The sequence below is a fragment of the Schistocerca gregaria genome, chromosome 5 (genome assembly GCF_023897955.1).
Source record: "Schistocerca gregaria isolate iqSchGreg1 chromosome 5, iqSchGreg1.2, whole genome shotgun sequence".
NCBI lineage: Eukaryota > Metazoa > Arthropoda > Insecta > Orthoptera > Acrididae > Schistocerca > Schistocerca gregaria.
Window position 1 is genome coordinate 631581587 of NC_064924.1, and position 23602 is coordinate 631605188.

Genomic DNA, 23602 nt, shown 5'->3' on the forward strand with positions numbered 1-23602 from the left:
GTCCTGTTTAAATGAAAATGAGCTTCATCACTCATCAATATAATTTCATTTTCATTCGATCCCAAAATCACTTGCATTCTGTAAGCGAAGTCTTCTCGTACAGCAAAATCAGTTCCCTTAAGTTGTTGGACAATGAGCATTTTGTAGGAACGGAATTTTAATTCTTTATGCAAAATCCTTCTAACCAATTCACGATTGATTAGTAACTCACTGGCATGAGTTCTAGCTGACCGCCCAGAGCTTCTGACTGCCGTTGCCTTACCCTTCCAACATTTTCTGGTGTCATTAATCTGTGTCTCAGGCCAGGATGCTTCTTATCCAGTGTGTTTCCAATTCATTTGAAGTTTTCTACCCATCTGAGGATTGTGTTAAGGCTCGGAACAGCTCCATGTCGACTAACATTAAAATGCGCACAAAACAATCACTACATAGCAATAATAGACTCACCACTTTTCACAAAACTGTCACAGAAAACACTCGACGCTGCAAGTCCCACTGCTCCATAGTGACTGAGTAAATGAAATGGCATCTTGTGTGGATCAGAACTGTCTCCACCACGACCACCTCCCACCACTGCGCCCTCAGTACTACGCCCTCAGTACTATGCAGTTCAAAACCATCTGTCTCCCATGTGTCACCCTGTATGTAAACCCATTGTAACTTTTCATACGTTACAGTTACAGTAGCAGTTTTGCTTACCTCTGCATAATATCTCATTGCAGCATTGCTCATATTTTTCTAGCCCATATTCATAATGTACTTGATAAATGCAACTTCACTACAGATGCTCGTAACACTTCTGCACTCTGAATGGGAGACAATATTATTAACAGTTCATGCACAGTGTTGCTACACTCGTTACTTCAACAAGTGCAACTCTCTCGAATTTCCAGGTACCTCTTTAACAAATATCCTCTACAGACTTAACACCTCTTTAAGAATGACATATGTGGAAATTTTTTAAGCCTTTTTCTCTTGTTCTCATCATATAGATGAAACTGAAGATGAGGATATGAAAAATAGAAAGTCGTACTTGACATTTATTTATGAGAATTGCTTTAAGAACAGTTAAGGCATGATCTTTAGTCTAACTGCACATCAAAGTGCTTGATTTTCTTTCCTGCACAATGTGTTTCTTTGAATTGGAAAGATGTGATCTACTGCACTATGTGCATGAATTTCTTTTGTGCACTTACACATACTTTGCCAAATATCCACCGTATGTGGAACACAGATTTTTTGTAAAACACCATTAAGACTTAGAAAGGCACATTTACAAAGGGTACTCAAATTCACCATTTTAAATCAAAAATATTAAAATACAATCTGCTTCATAAAATTCTGAACATCAATGTCTGCTTTTCTTGGAAGCCATTGAGAGTGGTAACAATGATAATTCCTTAGAAATTTATAACCTACCTGTTTTTATTCTCAACTTTAGAACTGAAAAACTGTTGATATTTCTGACACTTTAACACAATTATATTATTCCACGCAACCAGCATCTGGTTGGTGTTTCAATGAGCAGACTATCTGCATAAACAAACTAAAACCATGATAGAATGGGGTTGATACAAATGATTATTTAAGGCAATAACTTCCTTCAATGAGTTTATGATTTCTTGTGAATTCATATAGTTTGCTTAACATTGTTTTGTAATAAAACATTTTGGATATTATCACCACCAGATCTTGTAATTAAGATCACAGTACCATAAGAATGAGAAGTGTATATGTGCAATACCAGTTAACAAATGCAAAGAAAATAAAAAAAATTAAAAAAAAATTGGATCTCTTGAAAGAAAATTCTGTGTAAATGCAATACAACATATGAAAACACCGTAGGACATACTCGGCTCAGAAGTTTACAAAAACACATCTGTTCCTGAAATAGTATTTCCTATATTGTTATTGTATGGAAGACCATTACTCCATGCTTCCTTAAATAGCACTACAACTACATGGCTTGTTACCATTACTACTTCACAAAATAAAATTAGACAATTACATAACGTCACACAACTACTGATAGGTTCCACAAAGAGGGGTACATCCGCTCAAATGGCATAGTGAATATTTTTCGCTGAGAGACATCTTGATACTAGAAATAATTAACTACTTTAACCACCTCTTGATTTATACACACACTATCTCATCCGCACGGCACACTATCTCATCCGCACGGTTGACATCATTAGAGATGATGAATAATCTTGGACAGGGAAAGAGAACTATCAGCCATGTAGAACTGTGAGAGTATTAACTTACCCATCTCTGCTGAACTTCCACCATTTACATAATATCAAGCATAATACTCTTTTCCTGCTGCGTGAGAAAACATCTCAATAGAAGAGAGCAACTAATGGGGAATTGTGCCAATACACTTGTAATCTGAGATAGCTGATGTACAAAATGGACTGTGTTAGTATGGTGCCCTTAGAAGACAACTGCAAAATATGGCTCTCATTTCCAGCTTTCCTGACTTTTTAACAAATGCTTTATTTTTGCCTTGTTTAGGATGTCTGCAGAATGTCTTTCCAGTCTCCCCCCCCCCCCCCCCCCTTTCTAAATAATCAGTTGTCCTAAATAAATTTTACTTATGGTTCTTTAATTAGTACATGAATTACAGGAGTTCTTGTATTATGAAGTGTGTTTGAAAAATTAAGCTGTATCAGGTAATTAATGAGAGCTTATTAAGGACTGTCAACTTCAATCCAATGTGTGTAACACTTGTATTTTCTATAGAACTGCAAAGTTAAATAACACAAGGGTGAAGTTAAATGTAATGCCTCCTTTTTTTTATTCTGTTCTTAATATCATTTGAGGTATTAAATATGACATTATTCTGTTGACTTTCCCACTTCACTGACACAAGTTGTAACCCCTGCCACTAGAGGGCTCTGAACTGTAGGGTGTAACATGGTGATGTGTAATGTAACTGTCAGTGTGCTGTAATCAAGTTTCTAATCACAGAAAATGTGACTCCACTTGAAGTCCCTGGAATAACGAAACCTGTATAGAGGGATGACAATGCCAGACCATACACAGGTGCTGCAACAATCTGACACCTTGCGTCCACTGTCATTGCTTATCCTCTATACAGTTCCAACTTTGCTCCATATTATTTTTATCTGTTTCCAAAACAGAAGGAATATCTTCAAGGATTTAATTCCATACTGATGAAACACTGAAAGCAGAGATGAGGTTGTGGCCCCATCGACAACAAACTTTCTACAGTGATGGTATCAACAAAGTGGTCTCTCACTGGGAGAAGTATATTTGACACCAGGGTGATTTTGTTGTGAAATAAATGTTTTCTTTAAAAAGGTTGAAGAGTTTTCACATAAAAAATTTGTAGGTATTACTTTTCAGTAACCCTCGAGTTACTATACCCTCTTATTAGTGCTGTTAAGATTTCCTCAAAAATATACTTTCTTGAGTTGAATCAGTCATTTCAGAAAGGTAACATGTCCATTTCATGCAAAAAATGAGTTACATACAGGTCTGTCTTAACATAAGGTAGCTGCATCTTGTCAACAGAGAAATGACTTGTTCTTTACTCCTTGTGTGATAAAATTGTGTTCCTTTATTAAGTGTCACATGTCCTGGACAGGAGTGCTGTTTTATAATGAACATTAGTATAATTCTAGTGGAAGGATTATGAACTACTGATTGTGAATCAACATAGCTGTTTTTCGGAAGAAATTGAAAAGCAGCAAAAACTCTGAGAAGTATAAGTTTTACCTATTACCTCTCAATTTTTAATAACAATGTTGTTTATGTTTATATTATATAGTGATGTCAAAATAACATTAAAAATAAATAAAGAATTTATTTAAGTACTCAGATAAACAGAATTGCCTGTCCATACATAGACTGCTGGAGAAACGCAGTATCTAATCTTACTCATTTAGATTTTTTTATTGCTGTCGAACATTCATTTTCATAAGCAAATTATTACAGCTTTATAATTTGCACAGCTGAATTTTGTATACTAAACAAAATTACATATACTCATTATATTATTCATTGTTGTATTTTTGTACTACACAACTCTTTCAGTTTTAGAAGAAAAAGTGTTGTTACTTTATGTACCTGTCATTGTTTCAGTTCTAGCCACAAATTTGTGCTTTTGCATTGTTCATATTTATTTTATGTGGTTAAGTTCAAAGGGTAATGTAACATGTCTTACAAAACGTCAGTGGTTTGCATTTGCAACCAGCAGACTGACATCTTTGGGAACTGTGTGTTGACATAAAAATAGTCATCCTCCACCCGACCCACACTCAGCAATTGATAGACACTTTCAGATAGCAGGCAGCAAGTCATCATCGGAACTCCAAGAAATCCTGAGATATATTTCCCAACAAAGCAGTCATGATGGTCTACTTCTATATTTAAATTTTTACTGTTAATTCTTCACCTCCCCTCCCCCTCCAATGATCCATGGATCTTGCCAACCACAATGCAGGAGTATCTGTTAGGCCACACAAACATGTGGTTCCTGAAGTGGGGCAGCAGCCTGTTCATAGTTGCAGGGACAACAGTCTGTATGATTGGTTGCTGTGCTAAGATGTGAATGGCTGAAAGCAAGGGGAAAACTATGACCATAAATTTTCCCAACGGCATGCAACTTTACTGTATGGTAAAATGATGATGGTATCGCCTTGAGTAAAATATTCTGGAGGTAAAATAGTCCCCATTCGGATCTGCGAGCGTGGACTACTCAGGAGGACGTCATTATCAGGAGAAAGACAACAGGTGTTCTATGGATTGGAGAGTGGAATGTCACATCCATTAATCAGGCAGGCAGATAGAAAATTTAGGAAGGGAAATAGGTAGGTTAAAGTTATAGTGGGAATTACTGAAGTTCGGTGGTAGGAGGAACAAGACTTCTGGTCAGGTGAATGAAGAGTTATAAATACAAAATCAAATAGGGGTAATGCAGGTGTTGGTTTAATAAGGAGTACAAAAATAGAAACACAGATAAGCTACTACAAACAGCATAGTGAATGCATTATTGCAGCCAAAATAGACACTAAGCCCACGCCTACCATAATAGTACAAGTTTACATGCCAATTGGCTCTGCAGATGATGAAGATATTGAAGAAATGTATGATGTGATAAAAGAAATTATTCAGATAGTTAAGGAAGACAAGGGAAAGTAGTAGGTGAATAGGGACTGGTGGTAAGGAATGAAAGAGGAAGTTGAGTGGCAAAATTTTGCACAGAGAATAACCTAATCATAGCTAACACTTGGTTTAAGAATCATGAAAGAAGACTGTGTATGTGGAAGAAGCCTGGAGACACTGGAAGGTTCCAGAGATTATATAATGGTAAGACAAAGTTTTACGATCCAGGTTTTAAATTGTAAGGCGTTTTCAGATGTGGACTCTGACCACCATTTATTGGTTATGAATTGTAGATTGAAACTGCAAACAGGCAGGAATTTAAGGAGATGGAACCTGGATAACCTGAAAGAACCAGACGTTGTAGAGTGTTTCAGAGAGAGCATAAGGGAACAATTGACAAGACCAGGGGAAAGAAGTACTGTAGAAAAAGAATGGGTAGCTTTGAGAGATGAAATAGTGAAGGCAGCAGAGAAACAAGCAGGTAAAAACCACGAGGGTTAATAGAAATTCTTGGGTAACAGAAGAGAGACTGAATTAAATTGATGAAAGGAGGAAACATAAAAAATGAGATCAGCAGGAAGTGCAAAATGGCTAAGCAGGGATGGCTGGAGGACAAATGCAAGGGTGTAGAGACATCTATCACTTGGGGAAAGATAGATACTGCCTAAAGGAAAATTAATGAGACCTTTGGCAAAAAGAGAACCACTTGCATGAACATAAGAGTTCAGATGGAAAGCCAGTCCTAAGCAAAGAAGGAAAAGCAGAAAGGTGGAAGGAGTATATAGAGGGTCTCTACAAGGGTGTACTTGAGGACAATATTATGGAAATGGAAGAGGATGAAGATGAAAAGGGAGATATGATACTGTGTGAAGAGTTTGACAGAGCACTGAAAGACCTGAGTCGAAACAAGGCCCTGGGAGTAGACAACATTCCATTTGAACTACTGACAGCCTTGGAAGAGCCAGTCCTGACCAAACTACACCATCTGGTGAGCAAGATGTATGAGACAGGCGAAATATAATAATTCCAATCCCTAAGAAAGCAGGTGTGAGAATTATCGAACTATCACCTTAATAAATCACGGTTGCAACATACTAACATGAATTCTTTACACGAATGGAAAAACTGGGAGAAGCCAAACTTGGGGAAGATCAGTTTGGATTCCATAGAAATGTTGAAACACGCGAGGCAATACTGACCATACGACTTAGTAGATAGATTAAGGAAAGGCAAACCTACGTTTCTAGCATTTGTAGACTTAGGAAACGCTTTTGATAATGTTGACTGGAATACTCTTTTTTCAAATTCTAAAGGTGGCAGGGGTAAGACACAGTTAGCGAAAGGCTATGTACAATTTGTACAGAAACTAGATGGCAGTTATAAGAGTCGAGGGACATGAAAGGGAAGCAGCGGTTGGGAAGAGAGTGAAACAGGGTTGTAGCCTATCCCTGATGTTATTCAATCTGTATATTGAGCAAGCTGTAAAGGAAACAAAAGAAAAATTTGGAGAAGGAATTAAAATCCATGGAGAAGAAATATGAGGGGGAGATGGAAATTAAGTTTCTCCTGTCAACTGTGGGCAGAGTTGTGTGATATGGGCGAGGGGCGACGGCAGTGAATACGCACATGCAAGACACTGATATACCATTGGGTAGAGGTCGACCGGAATCCAGAAGATAGCGCTGTCGCAGTGCCTGTGCAAAACTGGAGGCCAGCCGCTCAGTCTTTTCACGGAGCTATGGAGAGAAGGTGTGTTTTGGAGTCGTGGTCAAAGGCAGAAGTGAGAGCTGTTATCCACTATGAATGGGCTCATGGAGTATCAGGCACAGAAATTCATAACCACCTTGTTGAGGTGTATGGGCCAAGTGTGATGTCAAGACAAATGGTGTGGAGACCATGATGGACGTCACCAAGTGCAGGACATACCAAGACCTGGACAGACGCGCACAGCCACTACAAACATGATTAAGGGGAACTGGCGTAACACCATCGACGGAGTAGCGGCAGAACCTGGAATTGGACATGAGCGAGCTCACAAAATTATCCACTACATTCTTTGATACAGGAAGGTGTCAGCACTATGGGTGCCCCGACACACTTGGAACAACACATGGTATTCACCCTGGAACAGCTCGTGCATTACCATGAATCTGGCAAAGACATTCTGTTTCGGATTGTGACAGGGAATGAAATGTGGGTCCACCATTATATGCCTGAATCAAAGGCCGCATCCATGGAGTGGAAACATCCGTCATCACCTGTCCAAAAGAAGTTCAAAAGCACTCCGCAGGTAAAGTGCTACTCACCATTTTCTGGGACGCCAAAGGAGTTTTGCTGCTGGACTTTCTGGAGGATGCAACTATCAATGCTGCGCAGTAATGTGCCACTCTGTCAAAACTGAAAAAGGTGATTCGGAAAAAGTGGCCTGGCCTTCTCAGATCTGGTGTTCGGCTGTTGGATGACAATGCGAGACCACACACGGCAACGGCAACGCTAAACCATATTGCAACTCTTGGCTGTGAGCATCTACACCATCCGCCTTACAGTCCGGGTCTCGCACCAAGTGACTTCCATCCGTTTCCTGCTTTGAAGAAGACTCGGCGGAAGGTGCTTTGGCAGCAATGTTGATGTGCCAAACAAGCCGTTCAATGCTTCTTCCGCATGCAATGCCATGATTTTTTCCTGGAAGGCTTTTTGAAGCTTATAAAGCAGTATGACATGTCTCAATGTACTTGGAAATTATGTATAAAAATAAAGATATGTCTTATCTTTACCATCTTCTCCTCTTTTTTTTTTTTTTTTCCTTTCTTTCACACACAATTCTGACCACAGTCGACAGGGGAAACTTATTTTTCAACTCCCCCATGTGAAAACTTTGATGTTTGCCAATTACATTGTAATTCTGTCAGAGACAGCAAAGGACCTGGAAGAGCACCTTAATGGAATGGACAGTGTCTTGAAAGAAGGATATAAGATGAATATCAACAAAAGCAAAACGAGGATAATGGAATGTACTTGAAATAAATCAGGTGATGCTGAGGGAATTAGGTTAAGAGATGAAACACTTAAAGTAGTAGATGAGTTTTGCTACTTGGGGAGCAAAATAACTGATGACTGTCGAAGTAAAGATGCGCGGAAAGAATTTCTGAGGAAGAGAAATTTGTTAACATTGAGTATAGATTTAGGTGTCAGGAAGTCTTTTCTGAAAGTATTTGTATGGAGTATAGCCACGTATGGAAGGGAAACATGGATGATAAATAGTTTAGACAAGAAGAGAATAGATGCTGAAGATTATACAGGTAGATCGTGTAACTAATGGGGAGGTACTGAGTAAAACTGGGGAGAAAAGGAATTTGTGTCACAACTTGACTAGAAGAAGGGATCGGTTGGTAGGACATATTCTGAGGCATCAAGGGATCACCAATTCAGTACTGGAGTGAAGTGTGGAGGGTAAAAATCGTAGAGGGAGACCAAGAGATGAAGAGAAGGATGTGGGTTGCAGTAGTTATTCAGAGATGAAGAAGCTTGCACTGGAGATAGTAGCTTGGAGAGCTACATCAAACCAGTCTCTGGACTGAAGACCACAAAAACAACAATTCTTCACAAGCTGTGGCTGTTAAATGTTGGTTTCTGCTTAGCTATTCTATTGCACCTACTTGTGTGAGTGGCTCCTCGAAATTGGTCCATTTGACAAAAAGGATTTCACCACTTGTATCAAAGGCAAAGTCGTAAGTGCCACGATGCAATTTTTCCAGTTTTTTGAAGAGGACATTTTTGACATCTGTTTCCTCCCATTGTGCCTGTTGCCCTAAATACAATCTTTTGCAGATGAAGCAAGAGATTCCCACTCATGAAATAGTTGTCAAAGTAAATAGTAAGATCCCGAGAATTTTCAATACTCTCAAGCATATTTAGCACTACCCTAGACCCAACAGCATGGCCAGTAATTTTATTTGTCACTTTTTGCCACAGCACAAATAAAAATTTAAACAGTAACCATTAGAAGCACACAAGGCACATGGTTTATAACCAGATCGAATTGGCTTTCCTCGAGTGAACTGTCTTCGCAATCCTGTCATAGGTGCTCAAGTTTTCCAAAAATACACCAAACTGCTGGAAGAACTCATTACATCTTTTTAATTAGTGGCCTAACCTTCAACCCTCTATCATGTTTGTTGTCTTGAGCTTGATAATTATCACTGAAGTGTATTACAGATTTTATCGAATGGCTCTGAGCACTATGGGACTTAACTTCTAAGGTCATCAGTCCCCTAGAACTTAGAACTACTTAAACATAACTGACCGAAGGACATTACACACGTCCATGCCCAAGGCAGGATTCGAACCTGCGACTGGAACAGTCGCGTGGTTCCAGACTATAGCGCCTAGAACCGCTCGGCCACCCTGGCCGGCACAGACTTTATCTTCTGATATCTTTTGCAACATAGTTTTTTGAAGATTTCCAGTCCTAAGTCATCATCTTCAGACCAATTATTTGTTTCTAATGGAAATCTGTGGTACCCTGACAAAATTAGTAAGCCTGGATATAGTTTCGGTTCTTCAACATCAAAATAGAAGTCATACATGTTTTTAGAATAACTTGCATATCCCACGGCCTCTCTAATGAGATAATCACCTGCATTATTGAAATTCAAGATATATTCTCCAACTTCAAATGGTTTTGGTTTCATTTTACTGTAAGTCAGCAGTTGGCTGCAAAGTTTCTTCTGTTTTCTTGAGTTTATTCAATCTTCACCACCCAGTCCCCAAACATGAATTTCTAGTACTTTGAAAACAAACTTCCACTGATCCAAAACATCCACAGTACCTGTTGCAGCATCATCTGCCACATCTTCATCAGTGAACGCACCTCAACTCCGCTACTAGACATGAATGCTATTATTGTGCTGCTTTTATTACAGCTGTGTCAGCAGAAGACAATGTTTTCTCACAGTGATCTAAAAACAGATCATTTGTCTTTATGTTTGCTCAACAATGGCAGACTATTATATGAACTTTTTCCTGCAAATAAGAGCCAGCAGATCCAAGAAGTAACTGACAAACAATGGAAGGATATAAAAAGTAAGTGCGGCAATTGTTGCATCATTATAAAAATAAGAAAAATCCCACTGTTTGCATGATCACTAATAAAAAAAACACAACAATTACTATCAATAATGTAGGTTTATAATACAATAATTGGAATTAAATATGTTACCCCTTTATTAGTGAAAAAATAAAAAGCAGTAGAGTCTAAAAATAGATCACTGGGAAATGATCAGCTAATGTGATTAACAGGAGTTAAAGGGACTGAATATGTTGAAAATGCACGAAAAGTTATACCTCCCAGACAAATGGGAGAATTGTGCAGGCAATGTGACATAACCTAAAATCTGTGTGTTTGTATTTTGCTTCAGTAAAACAGAACTCTTTACGTGATAGGCCTACACATTAACAATTCTATAAAACAGTAGTAATGCTACCTTTATTAGTACAACAATGTGTTTGCAGAAAATAACCAAAGAGCAGCAGACTGACCTACACCATCATTTCAGTGCATTCCAACACAAGATGAACAAGACATATTTTTAAGTGGATTGATAACAGTTGCGAACATTTGGAGTAGAAGAGTACATCATAATTCTACACTAAATAAATGAAAATCAGCAAGTTACACGTATAATGTTATATCAACAGCAAGCAAACCCAAGTATGTAAGATAGCTTTTGTTAGCTTATTTGGCATACTGGAGAGGTGGCTTCAGAGTGTACTCCTACAGGGAAGAAGCCCACAAGATATGAAAGGTGTCAGCAATAAAAACTGTGCTGCTGTACTACCACAAACTGTAAAACCTGTACATGACCACATGGTCTCACTTCCTGTGTACACTAGCCATTATCCATTTAGTAACCATGTTTGCTTAGATGCCAGGCTAAATGTGGAGGAAGAAAAAAAAAGGTTTGATTTATACCAAGCAGCACACCCTAATACTACAGAACATTACAAGTGTTATCTTAATCATTTGAATAAAAACTTTAATGTTACTTTAGGGCAACCTCAAATTGGTACTTTGTGACGTGAGAACCTCATGGTGAAAACTGGAAGTCACATATTAAATGATACAGCAAAACTGGTGGACTGTGCAGAATATATGGTTCACAATCACAGAGCAAAGAAGACTGCACAGATAATGGAGTATTCCATCTGTGCTTCCATTACATGCAATTTGCCCGTCTCAGAAATTCCAGTCCAAGGAGTCTTCTACCTTGCGACAACTGTTGGTGAATGCATTTTGTATAACCAATATGAAAACAACTAAATGCTATTTCTATGTCTACAACGAAGGGATTGCTCGCGAAGGAACAAATGAAGTATGTTCCTCCAATGATGACTGATAAAATCATCATGTGCCAGCTTAAGTGAAAGTCTTCATTTTCGGATAGGTGCGTGGGACAAAATCAGAATTGTACTATGATGTGCTACTGCCTAGCTCTACCAGATAGTAGATGATTTGAGAAAGTCAGGTGCTATTTTCCATTACGAGGACATTCATATGTCTGTGACAGAAATTTTGGGCTGATCAAATTAATGCTTCAAACAAATGATCGTGTATATACAGTCAAAGAGTATGTAGATTGTATAGAGAACAATACTTTTCTGTAAAACTTGTTTCTACAGAAGATAATCTTAATTTTTCTGAATACTGGGCGAGATATTATCGAAGCACTGGTTTGTCTTTAGAAAGTCAAGGTAAAACTGTACCTATCTCAAAGTCTCATTGCAACACCTAAATTTTATGTACTTCGAGTGTTGTAACAATAGAGATCATTTATTGGTATGTCATTGTATAGTAGGTTTCACTGAACACACATTTGGCCTTTGGATTCCAGGAGACCATGTAAATTTCTCTTTACAAAAGGCTTATGGAGGACCAGTATCGATTAAGCTCAAGAAAATGAAGGACATTCATCATTTGATAATGCCAACTGTAGACAATAGTGTGGACTGAAAAAGACAGTTGAATATTGATTCAAAAGACGGTAGTGTAAAAGAAAGACAAGAATTATAGGATACAAAAGGTTAGTTCTTTGCAACAAGGAAAGGACTTGTATCTTAATTTCTAAAGTTTATTACAGAAAGCACACATCTCCAGATATATATGTATGAACCTTCAATAAATTAATATAATTTTCTTATTCAGCTTGCTCTTCATGCCTTATCTTCTTCCAACTAAGTTAAAATAATTGTTCTTTACTTTCATACACACATCAGAAACTGTAATCTTTTTTTTTTTTAAATCTCTTGAGAAGTTATGTACGAATGCATACTTTTATAGTGATATCCAATAATAAAATATTCCTGGGTTTCAAGCTGCCCCCACATATTTTCGGCAGAGCCCACCTCTGCCAATGTCAAGTGGTTGACCATCATGTGAGTGTCACTGCATCACCACCGCCATTGACGTTACTAGTGCGCAGTCGTGTACCATATTTGGCAAGGTTTTGTGGCATGACTGCTGCACCCGCTTCAACTGCCCAATCACAGGATCCCAGGCTGTACCCAGCTGTAATACACCGACTTTATTGAGGATGCTATCCCAGAAGCCATTAGTCTGTCTGTTTAATAATGTAGGTCTTGTCAAATGCAATACAGTGTCTGTTTTCCAGTGCATGCTGATTTTTTGGGATAGCATAGGCAGGAACACCTTTTGTGGCTCTATGTGACACTGTTCAATAGTGCAGACTGGTTGACCAACATAAAACTGCTCACACCCACACAGTATTTTGTATGTTCCATGTGTTCTGAGGCCTATGTCTTTTGTAGTCTTCATTAGTTGCTAGGTCTTTGCTGGGGGCTTGAAGACAGTGTCGATTTTACATATTTTCATGCTCCGACTTAACTACCCTGTTATTGAGCCACAAAACACTAAAAAACACAATCTTCTTTGGAGCTACTCAAATGGTCATCACTCAAAGAGGGCTACTAGAAACCACCTCCCTCAGGAATACAGACCACCCATGTTCTTCAGTCTGCCAAAGGTGTATAAGAAGGATACAAGCCTTATAGTGTGCACCAATGGATGGCCGACCTACAGACTTGCAAAACATTTGGCCAGCTTCCTCTTGATGCACAGTGGACATTGTGCACACAATATAAAGAATACAGCGGACTACATTGATGACTTCACTGATCGAATTAAACATCTACACCTTTGTGAGGGTGATACTGTGCTTAATTTTGATGTGATCCCCTTTTCACATGTGTACCTGTCACAAACTCTATGAATTTTCTGTACCGATTGTTTAACACCACCATTTTGGATTTATTTAAACATTCCCTGACGTCATCGTATTTTTTACATAGTGGAGACTATTTCAACCAGATGAACAGCATCACAATGGGGAGCCCTTTATCTCCAATTGTAGCCACATCTTTATGGAGCATTTTGAGGACACCACTCCTGCAAAGCCTAGTTGTTTTTATTGCTACAGTGATAATATCTTCATCAATGGCATCATGGACATGAAAAGTTGGAAGAGTTCCCAGAACACATCAACAACATCCATGACCACATAAAGTTCATGAAAGAAGTAGAGAAGGTCAGCTCCTTGCCATTCCTGGATGTCCTTGTCCGCCACAAACCCAATGAGCGCCTCAGTTTACAGCAAGCCCACCCACACGGATCAGTATCTGCACGACACCAGCTACCATCACCCAGCACAGAAACAGTCTGTTCCGAGGACTTTGGTACATTGAGCTGAAACCATCTCAGATGCCAAAAATCTGCTGAGGTAACTGAGCCATTTAGATGAAGTTTTCAAGAAAAAGTCACAACTACACACACATTTCACAAGTAGTTTCATCTGAGCCACAAAAACACAAGCCCTCTGAAGAAGAAACAAAAGATACGGTTTTTACCGTTTTGTGGGTCAATAACAGGGAAGATTAGCCGGCACCTGAAAATACATAAAATCAACACTATTTTCATGCACCCAGCGAAGACCCAGCAACTAATACAGACTACAAAAGACGATGTAGGCCTCAGATCATGAGGTACATACAAAATACCGTGTGGATGTGGGCAGTTTTATGTGCAAAATACCGTGGGGGTGCGGGCAGTTTTATGTTAGTCAACCCGCCTGCACTATTGAACAGTGCCGCATAAAGCACGAAAGGTGGCTCTGCCTACGTATTCGACAAGACTTCTATTATTAAACAGACCAATGGCTTCTGGGATAGCATAATAAATGAAATAATGGAGATCAAAATATCAGACAACACCCTTAACAAAGATGGTGTATTGCAGTTGGGTATGACCTGGTATCATGTGATTGGGAAGTTGAAGCAGGTGCAGCAGTCATGACAACAAACCATTGCCACATAAGGTTTGGTACTGGGCACCAGTGACATCACAGACAGTGGCGCAGCTACATAAGCACCAGCAGCACTCACACGACAATCAATCAATTGACAATGGCAGAGGAGATCTCCGCTGAAAGCTCGTTGGCTGTTAACCACTTGACGTGGCTTGAAACCCACGAATACTTTATTCCTGAAAAGTTATTTTTTTGTACTTGTTACCTAAACAGACTAATTCAATTACATATCCATCACATTCTGATTTTACATGCATATTATACAACAAACTTAAGCCTTTCAACACAGTGCTGTCACACACAACATTCCATTACTTTCACAAAGAATTTTTACTCTGAAGCTGAGAGTGCACTGATTAGAAATTTCCTAGCAGATTAAATCATTGTGCCAGATTAGGATTCAAACATGGGACCTTTGCCTCTCAAGGGCAAGTGCTCAACTGACTTGAGCACTTGCCTTTGAAAGGCAAGGGTCCCAGGTTTGAGTCCCAATCTGATAACCTGTCAGGAAGTTTCATTACATTGCTATTGATATACCACAAAAAAAAAATAACTTAAGTAGGAAATTAGCATACCCTCAAGCATTTGTCCATGAGAACGGGTTCCTCAAACAATCTGGCAAACTCGTAGGCTCTGCAAGCATTTTTAGGAAACAGATCTCCCCAAAGATACTTTGTGCATTCTTCCACAACATGTGGTATCATGTATTTTTTGGCTACGTAGCATAGCTCACAAGCTTGGTCAAAAGACTGGAGATTTATCTCGTCTGTATATATGTATCTGAAAATAAAAGCAAGAGAAATTTGTCCAACAGATGATACTCTTAGGAACATAACACATATATAATTATGTATTTAAAAAAAATTAATGTAAACAGTGCTGTAAAAAATGTTAATGTGATCTTCTGGAGATGGACAAAATTGCAGTTATTTCTGCCTCTTCGCTGCCTCAAAGGCCAATTTTCTTCAGATTCAAGGGACACCAAACAGTTTCTTATATTTCTGCCCCATACAAACATAGTATACAAAGGTAAACTCTCTCTCCTTCCCTCATAATATTTCTTATGTGTGGACTACCAGAGACAGTGGACATGTAGTGTAAGTAGCATTTGAACGAATGTGTGTGTGTGTGTGTGTGTGTGTGTGTGTGAATTTTGTCTAATACAAAAGAGGGCCTTTTCACCAAAGGCTTAACTTGTTAGCAATCGTTTTGCTGTGCCTGACTGCAACTCGTTTTGCTGTGCCTGACTGCAACACATTTTGCTGTGCCTGACTGCAACTCCACTTCTCCACTATATGATGAGTAGCAGCCTATCTTTTTGATGGTATTGTCATTATTTTATCCTGGATTTTCCATAGTTTAAATCTTTGAAAAATATATATCCTTTGAAAAACATATATCAGAGGCATCATTCAATTTCGTCTCTTTGCCTCATCACAGAACATGGATGTCGGAGGATTACCTTCATTGTACAGCAGGTAGGCAACAATCTATGGCAGATCTACAATGCAATGTTGGCACAAGCACAAGTGTTTTGGAGCACACCATTTAACATAAATTGCTGAATATAGGGTTCTGCAGCAGATAAACCCTACATGTTCCCATGTGGACCCACCGATATTTTCAATTGTGACTGCAATGGGCAAAGGATCATGAGAGATGGAGCATGGATCAATGCAAAAAGTCACTTGTCAAATGAGTCAAATTTCTTGTTTTACTTGGTCAATGGTGCTGCACAGGTATGCTGTTTTTCAGACAAATAGCTGCTTAAAACTTCCACCATGCCACGGATGCTGGTTGCTAACAATATTATACTATGGGGGAAATTCAGTTGGACTTGCATGGGACCTATGGTAGTATTTGATGAAACTATGAAAGTTGTGGACTACATCCACATCAAAACTCTGCAAGCCACTATATGGTGTGTGGCAGAGGGTATCCTGTACCACTATTATTCATTTTCCTTCCTGTTCCATTAGCAAGTACAGCGAGGGAAAAAGATTGTATATATGGCTCCATATGAGCTCTCAATTCTCAAATCTTATGTTTGTGGCCCTTACACAATGTGTGTTGGCGACAGCAGAATTGTTAAGCAGTTAGCTTCAAATTTTCCCTAAATTTTCTCAATAATGTTTCTCGAAAATAATGTGGCCTTCGCTCCAGGATTCTCGTTTGACTTCCCAAAGCATCTTGTAAAACTAACATGTTGTCCAAACCGCCAGTAACAAATCTAGCAGGTCACTTCTGAATTGCTTGAATGTCTTTCTACAAATCGCCTTGGTACAGATCCCAAACACTTGAGCAGTACTCAAGAATATGTCGCACCCCTATATATGGTCTCCTTTACAGATGAATCACACTTTTGTTTTGTTTTGTTTTAGGGCACAAAAACAACTAGGATCATACACGCCCATGTTGCAACCATAGAACACAAAGACAAAAAAAGGAGTTAAAAATGACTACACATTAAGCCCAGTCGATGTAAGGAAAGAAAATGTCCTTCACCATATTGGTACAATGGATAAAAAGTAAAATGCGGCTGACAGCCCACGCATTATTCACTAAAATGGCCGATAACTCAGATGGCAAACATAAATGAGAACGTAAGTGGTTAAAAAAAGGGCATTCCATCAGGAAATGCGAACCAATGAAGGTTGAGGGCAATGAGCACAAAGTGGTGGGGGAACATCACTTAACAGTTTTTTTTTGTCATCAGTCTACTGACTGGTTTGATGCGGCCCGCCACAAATTCCTCCCCTGTGCTAACCTCTACATCTCAGAATAGCGCTTGCAACCTATGACCTCAATTATTTGCTGAATGTATTCCAATCTCTGTCTTCCTCTGCAGTTTTTGCCCTCTACAGCTCCCTCTAGTACCATGAAAGTCATTCTCTCATGTCTTAACAGATGTCTTATCATTCCCTTCTCCTTATCAGTGTTTTCCACATATTCCTTTCTTCTTCGATTCTACATAGAACCTCCTCATCCCTTACCTTATCAGTCCATCTAATTTTCAACATTCATCTGTAGCACCACATCTCAAATGCTTCGATTCTCTTCTGCTCCGGTTCCCCCTCAGTCTATGTTTCACTACCATACAATGCTGTACTCCAGACGTACATTCTCAGAAATTTCTTCCTCAAATTAAGTCCAATATTTGTCCAGGAATGCCTTTTTTCCTATAGCTAGTCTGGTTTTGATGTTCTCCTTGCTCCATCCGTCACTGGTCATTTTACTGCCTAGGTAGCAGAATTCCTTAACTTCATCTACTTTGTGACCATCAATTCTGATGTTAAGTTTCTTGCTGTTCTCGTTTCTACTACTTCTCATTACCTTCATCTTTCTTCAGTTTACTCTCAATCCATACTGTGAACTCATTAGACTGTTCATTCTGTTCAGCAGATACTATAATTCTTCTTCCCTTTCACTGAGGACAGAAATGTCATCAGCGAATCGTACCATTGAAATCCTTTTTAATTCCACTCCTGAACTTTTCTTTTATTCCCATCATTGCTTCCTCGATTTACAGATTGAACAGTAGGTGCGAAAGGCTACATCCTCGTCTTACATCCTTTTTAATATAAGCACTTCGTTATTGGTCGCCCACTCTTATTATTCTCTCTTGGCTTCTTGGCTGTTGTACATATAGTGTGTGACCCGTCTCTCCCAATAGCTTACCCCTACTTTTTTCAGAATTATGAACATCTTGCACCATTTCACATTGTCGAACGCTTTGTCGAGGTTGACAAATCCTATGAACGTGTCTTGATTTTTTTTTAGTCTTGCTTCCATTATTAACCACATCTGAATTGCCTCTCTCATGCCTTTACTTTTCCTAAAGCCAAACTGATCATTCTCAATTTCTTTTTCACTCTTCTGTATATTATTCTTGTAAGCAACTTGGATACATGAGCTATTAATCTGATTGTGCAATAATTCTCGCACTTGTCAGCTCTTTCCGTCTTCATAATTCTGTGGGTAATGCTTTTCTGAAAGTCAGGTGGTATGTCACCAGACTCATACATTCTACACAACAATGTGAATAATCATTTTGTTGCCACTTCCCCCAATGATTTTAGAATTCTGATGGAATGTTATCTATCCCTTCTGCCTTATTTGGCCTTAAATCCTCCAAAGCTCTTTTAAATTCTGATTCTAATACTGGATCCCCTCTCTCTTCTAAATCGACTCCTGCTTCTCCTGCTATAACATCAGATAAATCTTTCACTGTATTCTTTCCACCTACCCACTCTCTCCTCTGCATTAAACAGTGGACTACCTGTTGCACTCTTAATGTTACCACCCTTGCTTTTAATGTCACCTAAGGTTGGTTTGACTTTCCTGTATGCTGAGTCTGTCCTTCCGACAATCATTCCTTTTTCGATGTCTTCACATTTTTCCTGCAGCCATTTCGTCTTAGCTTCCCTGCACTTCCTACTTATTTCATTCCCCAGTGACTTGTATTTCTGTATTCCTGAGTTTCCCGGAACATTTTTGTACTTCCTCCTTTCATCACTCAACTGAAGTATTGAAACTTCTTGGCAGATTAAAACTGTGTGCCGGACTGAGACTCAAACTCGGGACCTTTGCCTTTCGCGGGCAAGTGTTCTACCATCTGAGCTATCCAAGCACGACTCACGCCCCATCATCACAGCTTTACTTCTGCCAGTACCTCACCTCCTACCTTCCAAACTTAACAGAAGCTCTCCTGCAGGAGAGCACACTCCTCTGCAGAGTGAAAATCTCACTCTGGGAACTGAAGTATTTCTTCCATTACCCACGGTTTCTTCACAGTTACCTTCTTTGTACCTATGCTTATCTTCCCAACTTCTGTGACTGCCCTTTTTAAAGAAGTCCATTCCTCTTCAACTGTACTGCCTCCTGAGCTATTTCCTTATTGCTGTATCTATAGCCTTAGAGAACTTCAAGCGTATCTAGTCATTCCTTAGTACTTCCGTATACCACTTTTTTGTGTATTGATTCTCCCTGACTAATGTCTTACACTTCAGCCTACTCTTCATCACAACTATATATCTGCTCCTGGGAACGCCTTACAACCCAGTATCTGATTTCAGAATCTCTGTCTGACCATGATGTAATCTAACTGAAATCTTCCCATACTACCTGGCCTTTTCCCAGTATACCTCCTCCTATTGTGATTCTTGAACAGGGTATTCGCTATTACTAGCTGAAATTTGTTACAGACCTCAATTAGTCTTTCTCCTCTTTCATTCCTTTTCTTCTACTCCTTCTGCTACAACTGCATCCCAGTCCCCCATGACTATTAGATTTTCATCCCCTTTTACATACTGTATTACCCTTTTAATATCCTCATACACTTTCCCTATCTCTTCAGCTTGCAACATCAGCATGTATTCCTGAACTATTGTTGTTGGTGTTGGTTAGCTGTCGATTCTGAAAAGAATGACCCTGTCACTGAACTGTTCACAGAAACACACTCTCTGCCCACCTTCCTATTCATAACGAATCCTACTCCTGTTATATTGATATTACCCTATACTCATCTGACCATAAATCCTTGTCTTCTTTCCACTTCGCTGACTCCTACTATACCTAGATTGAGCCTTTGCATTTTCCTTTTCAGATTTTTTAGTTTTCCTACGACGTTCAAATTTCTGACATTCCACACCCCGACCCGTAGAACGTTATCCTTCTGTTGATTATTCAATCTTTTTCTCACAGTAACCTCCCCCTTGGCAGTCCCCTCCCAGAGATCCAAACGGGGGGGACTATTCCAGAATCTTTCACCAATGGAAAGATCATCATGAAACTTCTTCAATTACAGGCCGCATGTCCTGTGGATACATGTTACATGTCTTTAACGGGATGGTTTCCATTGCCTTCTGCATCCTCATGCCGTTGATCACTGCTGATTCTTTCGCCTTTAGGGCAGTTTCCCACCCCTACAACAAGAGAGTGCCCTGAGTCTCTGTCCACTTCTCCACCCTATTTGACAAGGCCATTGGCTGAATGAGGGTGATTTCTTATACCAGAAGTCTTCGGCCGTCAATGCTGATTATTAATGAAAATTTAAGCAGTGGTGGGATTCGAGACCGAAGACGTTTCGATTATGAATCAAAGACGAAAGATGTTTCGATTAGGAATCAAAGACGCTACCCATAGACCACAGGTAAGCACTAACAAATGGTGATGGCTAAAAAGACAGTGCCCAATACGCAACCTACCTAAAATGATATCCTCACAGCGAGAGGGCTGAGAGGAGGTCATCCAAGCTGCTGTGAGAGGCTTAATCTCCCAGACCTTTTCCCATGAATTCCATGAAGGGCACACCAGTGGTGATGCCAAAGTGACACCACCTACTGACAGACAGCAACACAGAGATCATCGGAGGCAATGGAAGAACTAGCGGGTCGAGATACAAGGCCTCTAGCCTTGGCAGTATCGTCAGCCTCCTTGTTTCTCATCAGACTGATGTGATCAGGAACTCACCTTAACATCACAGTGGCTCCATCAAGAGTCAGTAAGTGACAGCTTTCCTGGACCCGTTGCACTAAGGGATGGACGGTGTACAGCACACAGTGGCTCTGAAGGGCACTGAGGGAGTTGGAGCAGATGACGCAATTTAAACGTCTGTGTCACTGGATGTTCTGCTTCGCCTGATACAGTGCGAAGAGCTCTGCTGTAAATATTGAGCAGTGCTCTGGAAGCCAATACTGAAAATTGTCAGTGCCAATGATGAAGGCACTCACTGAGAGCCATCAGTATATAAAAAGACACAATCACAAAATTCCATACGAAGGTCGTCAAACTAGTGGCAATAGAGCAAGGCTGGAATAGTGTCCTTTGGAAGCGAATGACGGTCAGTGTGAACACGGGCTGTCGCATGAAACCGAAGTGGTGAAGTATTCACACCTATCAGGAAAGTGGAAGGTAGTGTGAAGTTGAGCTACCAGAGCAAGATCCTAAAGCGAAAGCCAGGAGACAAAAGAGAAGAGGGATGTGCCCCACACTGGCGATCTCGGGTGTCATTGAAGGAGGAGGCAAAAGATGGGTGATCAGGTAGGTTGGCTGGTTTAAAAGAGGGGCGAAGGGATCAAACTATGAGGACATCGGTCCCTTGTTCCTAATGAAACAAGGCCACAAGTGTGAGAATAAACCAGACGAGATATATAACACAAAACGGAAAGAAAGGAAAAGCCACAAGAACGAAGGAAAGGCAACGAACACTAAAAGGAACAAAAGAGGACAAGAAAACAACAGAGTTATGCTAGAAACAGAGGAGAGTAAAACAAGAAAGCAGATTACAGTTGCAGGCTGACCACGAGAATAAAAAGGAAAAGCCAGCCACCCTGCAACACATTAAAACTTCCACCTAAAAGCACTACAGTGGAGGACACAGACGGACAAAGGACATGCGCTAAAAGTTACATCAAATGATAAAACCCACCCTCACGAATAAAACATAAACTATATCAGCCAATGAGGCGTTGTCAGATAAAATTAGCCCAAGATTTCATCGCTTGGCAGTCAAAGTGGGACAGTGCACCAGTATATGGGCCACTGTCAACCGGTTGCTGCACTGACACTGAGGCAGGTCTTCACGGCGCTAGAGCTAAACGTGGATTGCCCAAGCATGGCCAATGCAGAGCCAGCTGAGGATAACTGATTCTCTGTGAGAGGCCCGCATGGAAGACTTCCACACATTCGTAGTCTCCTTAATGATATGCAGTTTGTTGTCGTACTGTTATGCCATTTCATCTCCCAAAGCCAAAAAACCCTGCAACGTAAGTCAGAACGCAGGTCAGGTTCAGAGATGCCCAACTCCAGAAGCGGTTTCTGTATAACCAGCCTGTTGGCAACTTCATTGCCTGGGATGCCAACGTGTCCTGGGGTCCACACAAACACCACTGAACGACAGCACCAAAGGATGGCGATGGTAGCAGTAGTCGATAACTTGTAGGCTGCTCAAGAAGTCAGTACACAGAAGAAACGGTTCCTCAGGGCATGAAGGTATATACTGAAATGCACGAGATATGGCCACCAGCTCTGCAGTGAATACACTGCAGCCATCAGGCAAGGAATACTGTTCAATATACCCTCTGTGGACAAAGGTGAAGCCAACATTACCATCAGCCATCAAGCCATTGGCGTAAACCATTTCAGAGCCCTGGAACACTTCAAGAATAGAGAGGAAGTGACAGCAGAGATCTGCAGGGTTAACGGAATCCTTAGGGCCACGCAAAAGGTCCACGTGAAGCTTCGGCCTACAGCTACACCACAGAGGTATACGTGAATGGACCTCAAGGAGAGATGGTGAAGGGAATGACTCCAGTACAGAGAATGACTCCTGCCTACGTGGGAGGTGAACCACTGTGGTTGGGAAAAGAAGTCGGTAATTAGGATGTTTAGGAGAGCTATGAATGTGTGCAATGTAACTGGTGAGCAGTTGTGCAGGTCTGATCTTCAATGGAGGGACTCCAGCCTCCACCAGTACGCTTCTCACCGGACTCATCCTAAAAGCTCCTGTCGCTAGTCGAACTCCGCAATGGTGCAATGGGTTGAACAAGGGCTCTGTATAGCTGCTGCAGCTCCAGCGATCTGCACCTCAGTTGGTGTTGCTCAGGCAGCGAAGGGTACTGAGGTGCTGCCAACACTTCCGTTTAAGCTGACGAAGATGAGGAAGCCAAGTCAAACGAGCACCGAAAATCAGACCTAAGTATCAATATGTCTCCACTACAGTAAATGGATTGTCATTAAGGTAAAGTGCTGGTTCCGGATGAACAGTACGACACCAACAGAAGTGCATGACACACAACTTAAGAGTCCGAAAACTGGAAACGGTGGGCTAGAGCCCATGACTGTGCCTTGTGGATGGCTCCCTGTAGGCGACACTCAGCAACACCAGTACTGGAGCAGCAGTACGAAATGCGGAAGTTGTCTGCATACAGAGAAGGTGAGACAGAGAGCCCGACAGCTGCTGCTATACCATTAATGACCACTAAAAATAAAGAGACACTCAATACAGAGCCCTGTGGGACTCCACTCTCCTGGATATGGGTGGAACTACGGGAGGCACCAACTTAGACATGGAAAGTACAGAGCGACAGGAA

The 23602-nt window shown here is 40.3% G+C and overlaps 1 protein-coding gene across 1 annotated transcript in view; it reads right to left on the reverse strand.

Annotated features, from left to right (window-relative positions):
- The window catches only part of LOC126272208 (BTB/POZ domain-containing protein 6-like), an 83885-nt gene that overhangs the window by 5208 nt on the left and 55075 nt on the right, over positions 1–23602 (reverse strand). Inside the window, exon 5 of the mRNA XM_049974892.1 lies at positions 15086–15290. Coding sequence (XP_049830849.1) covers positions 15086–15290 — 205 coding nt within the window. The remainder of the gene's footprint in view (positions 1–15085; positions 15291–23602) is intronic.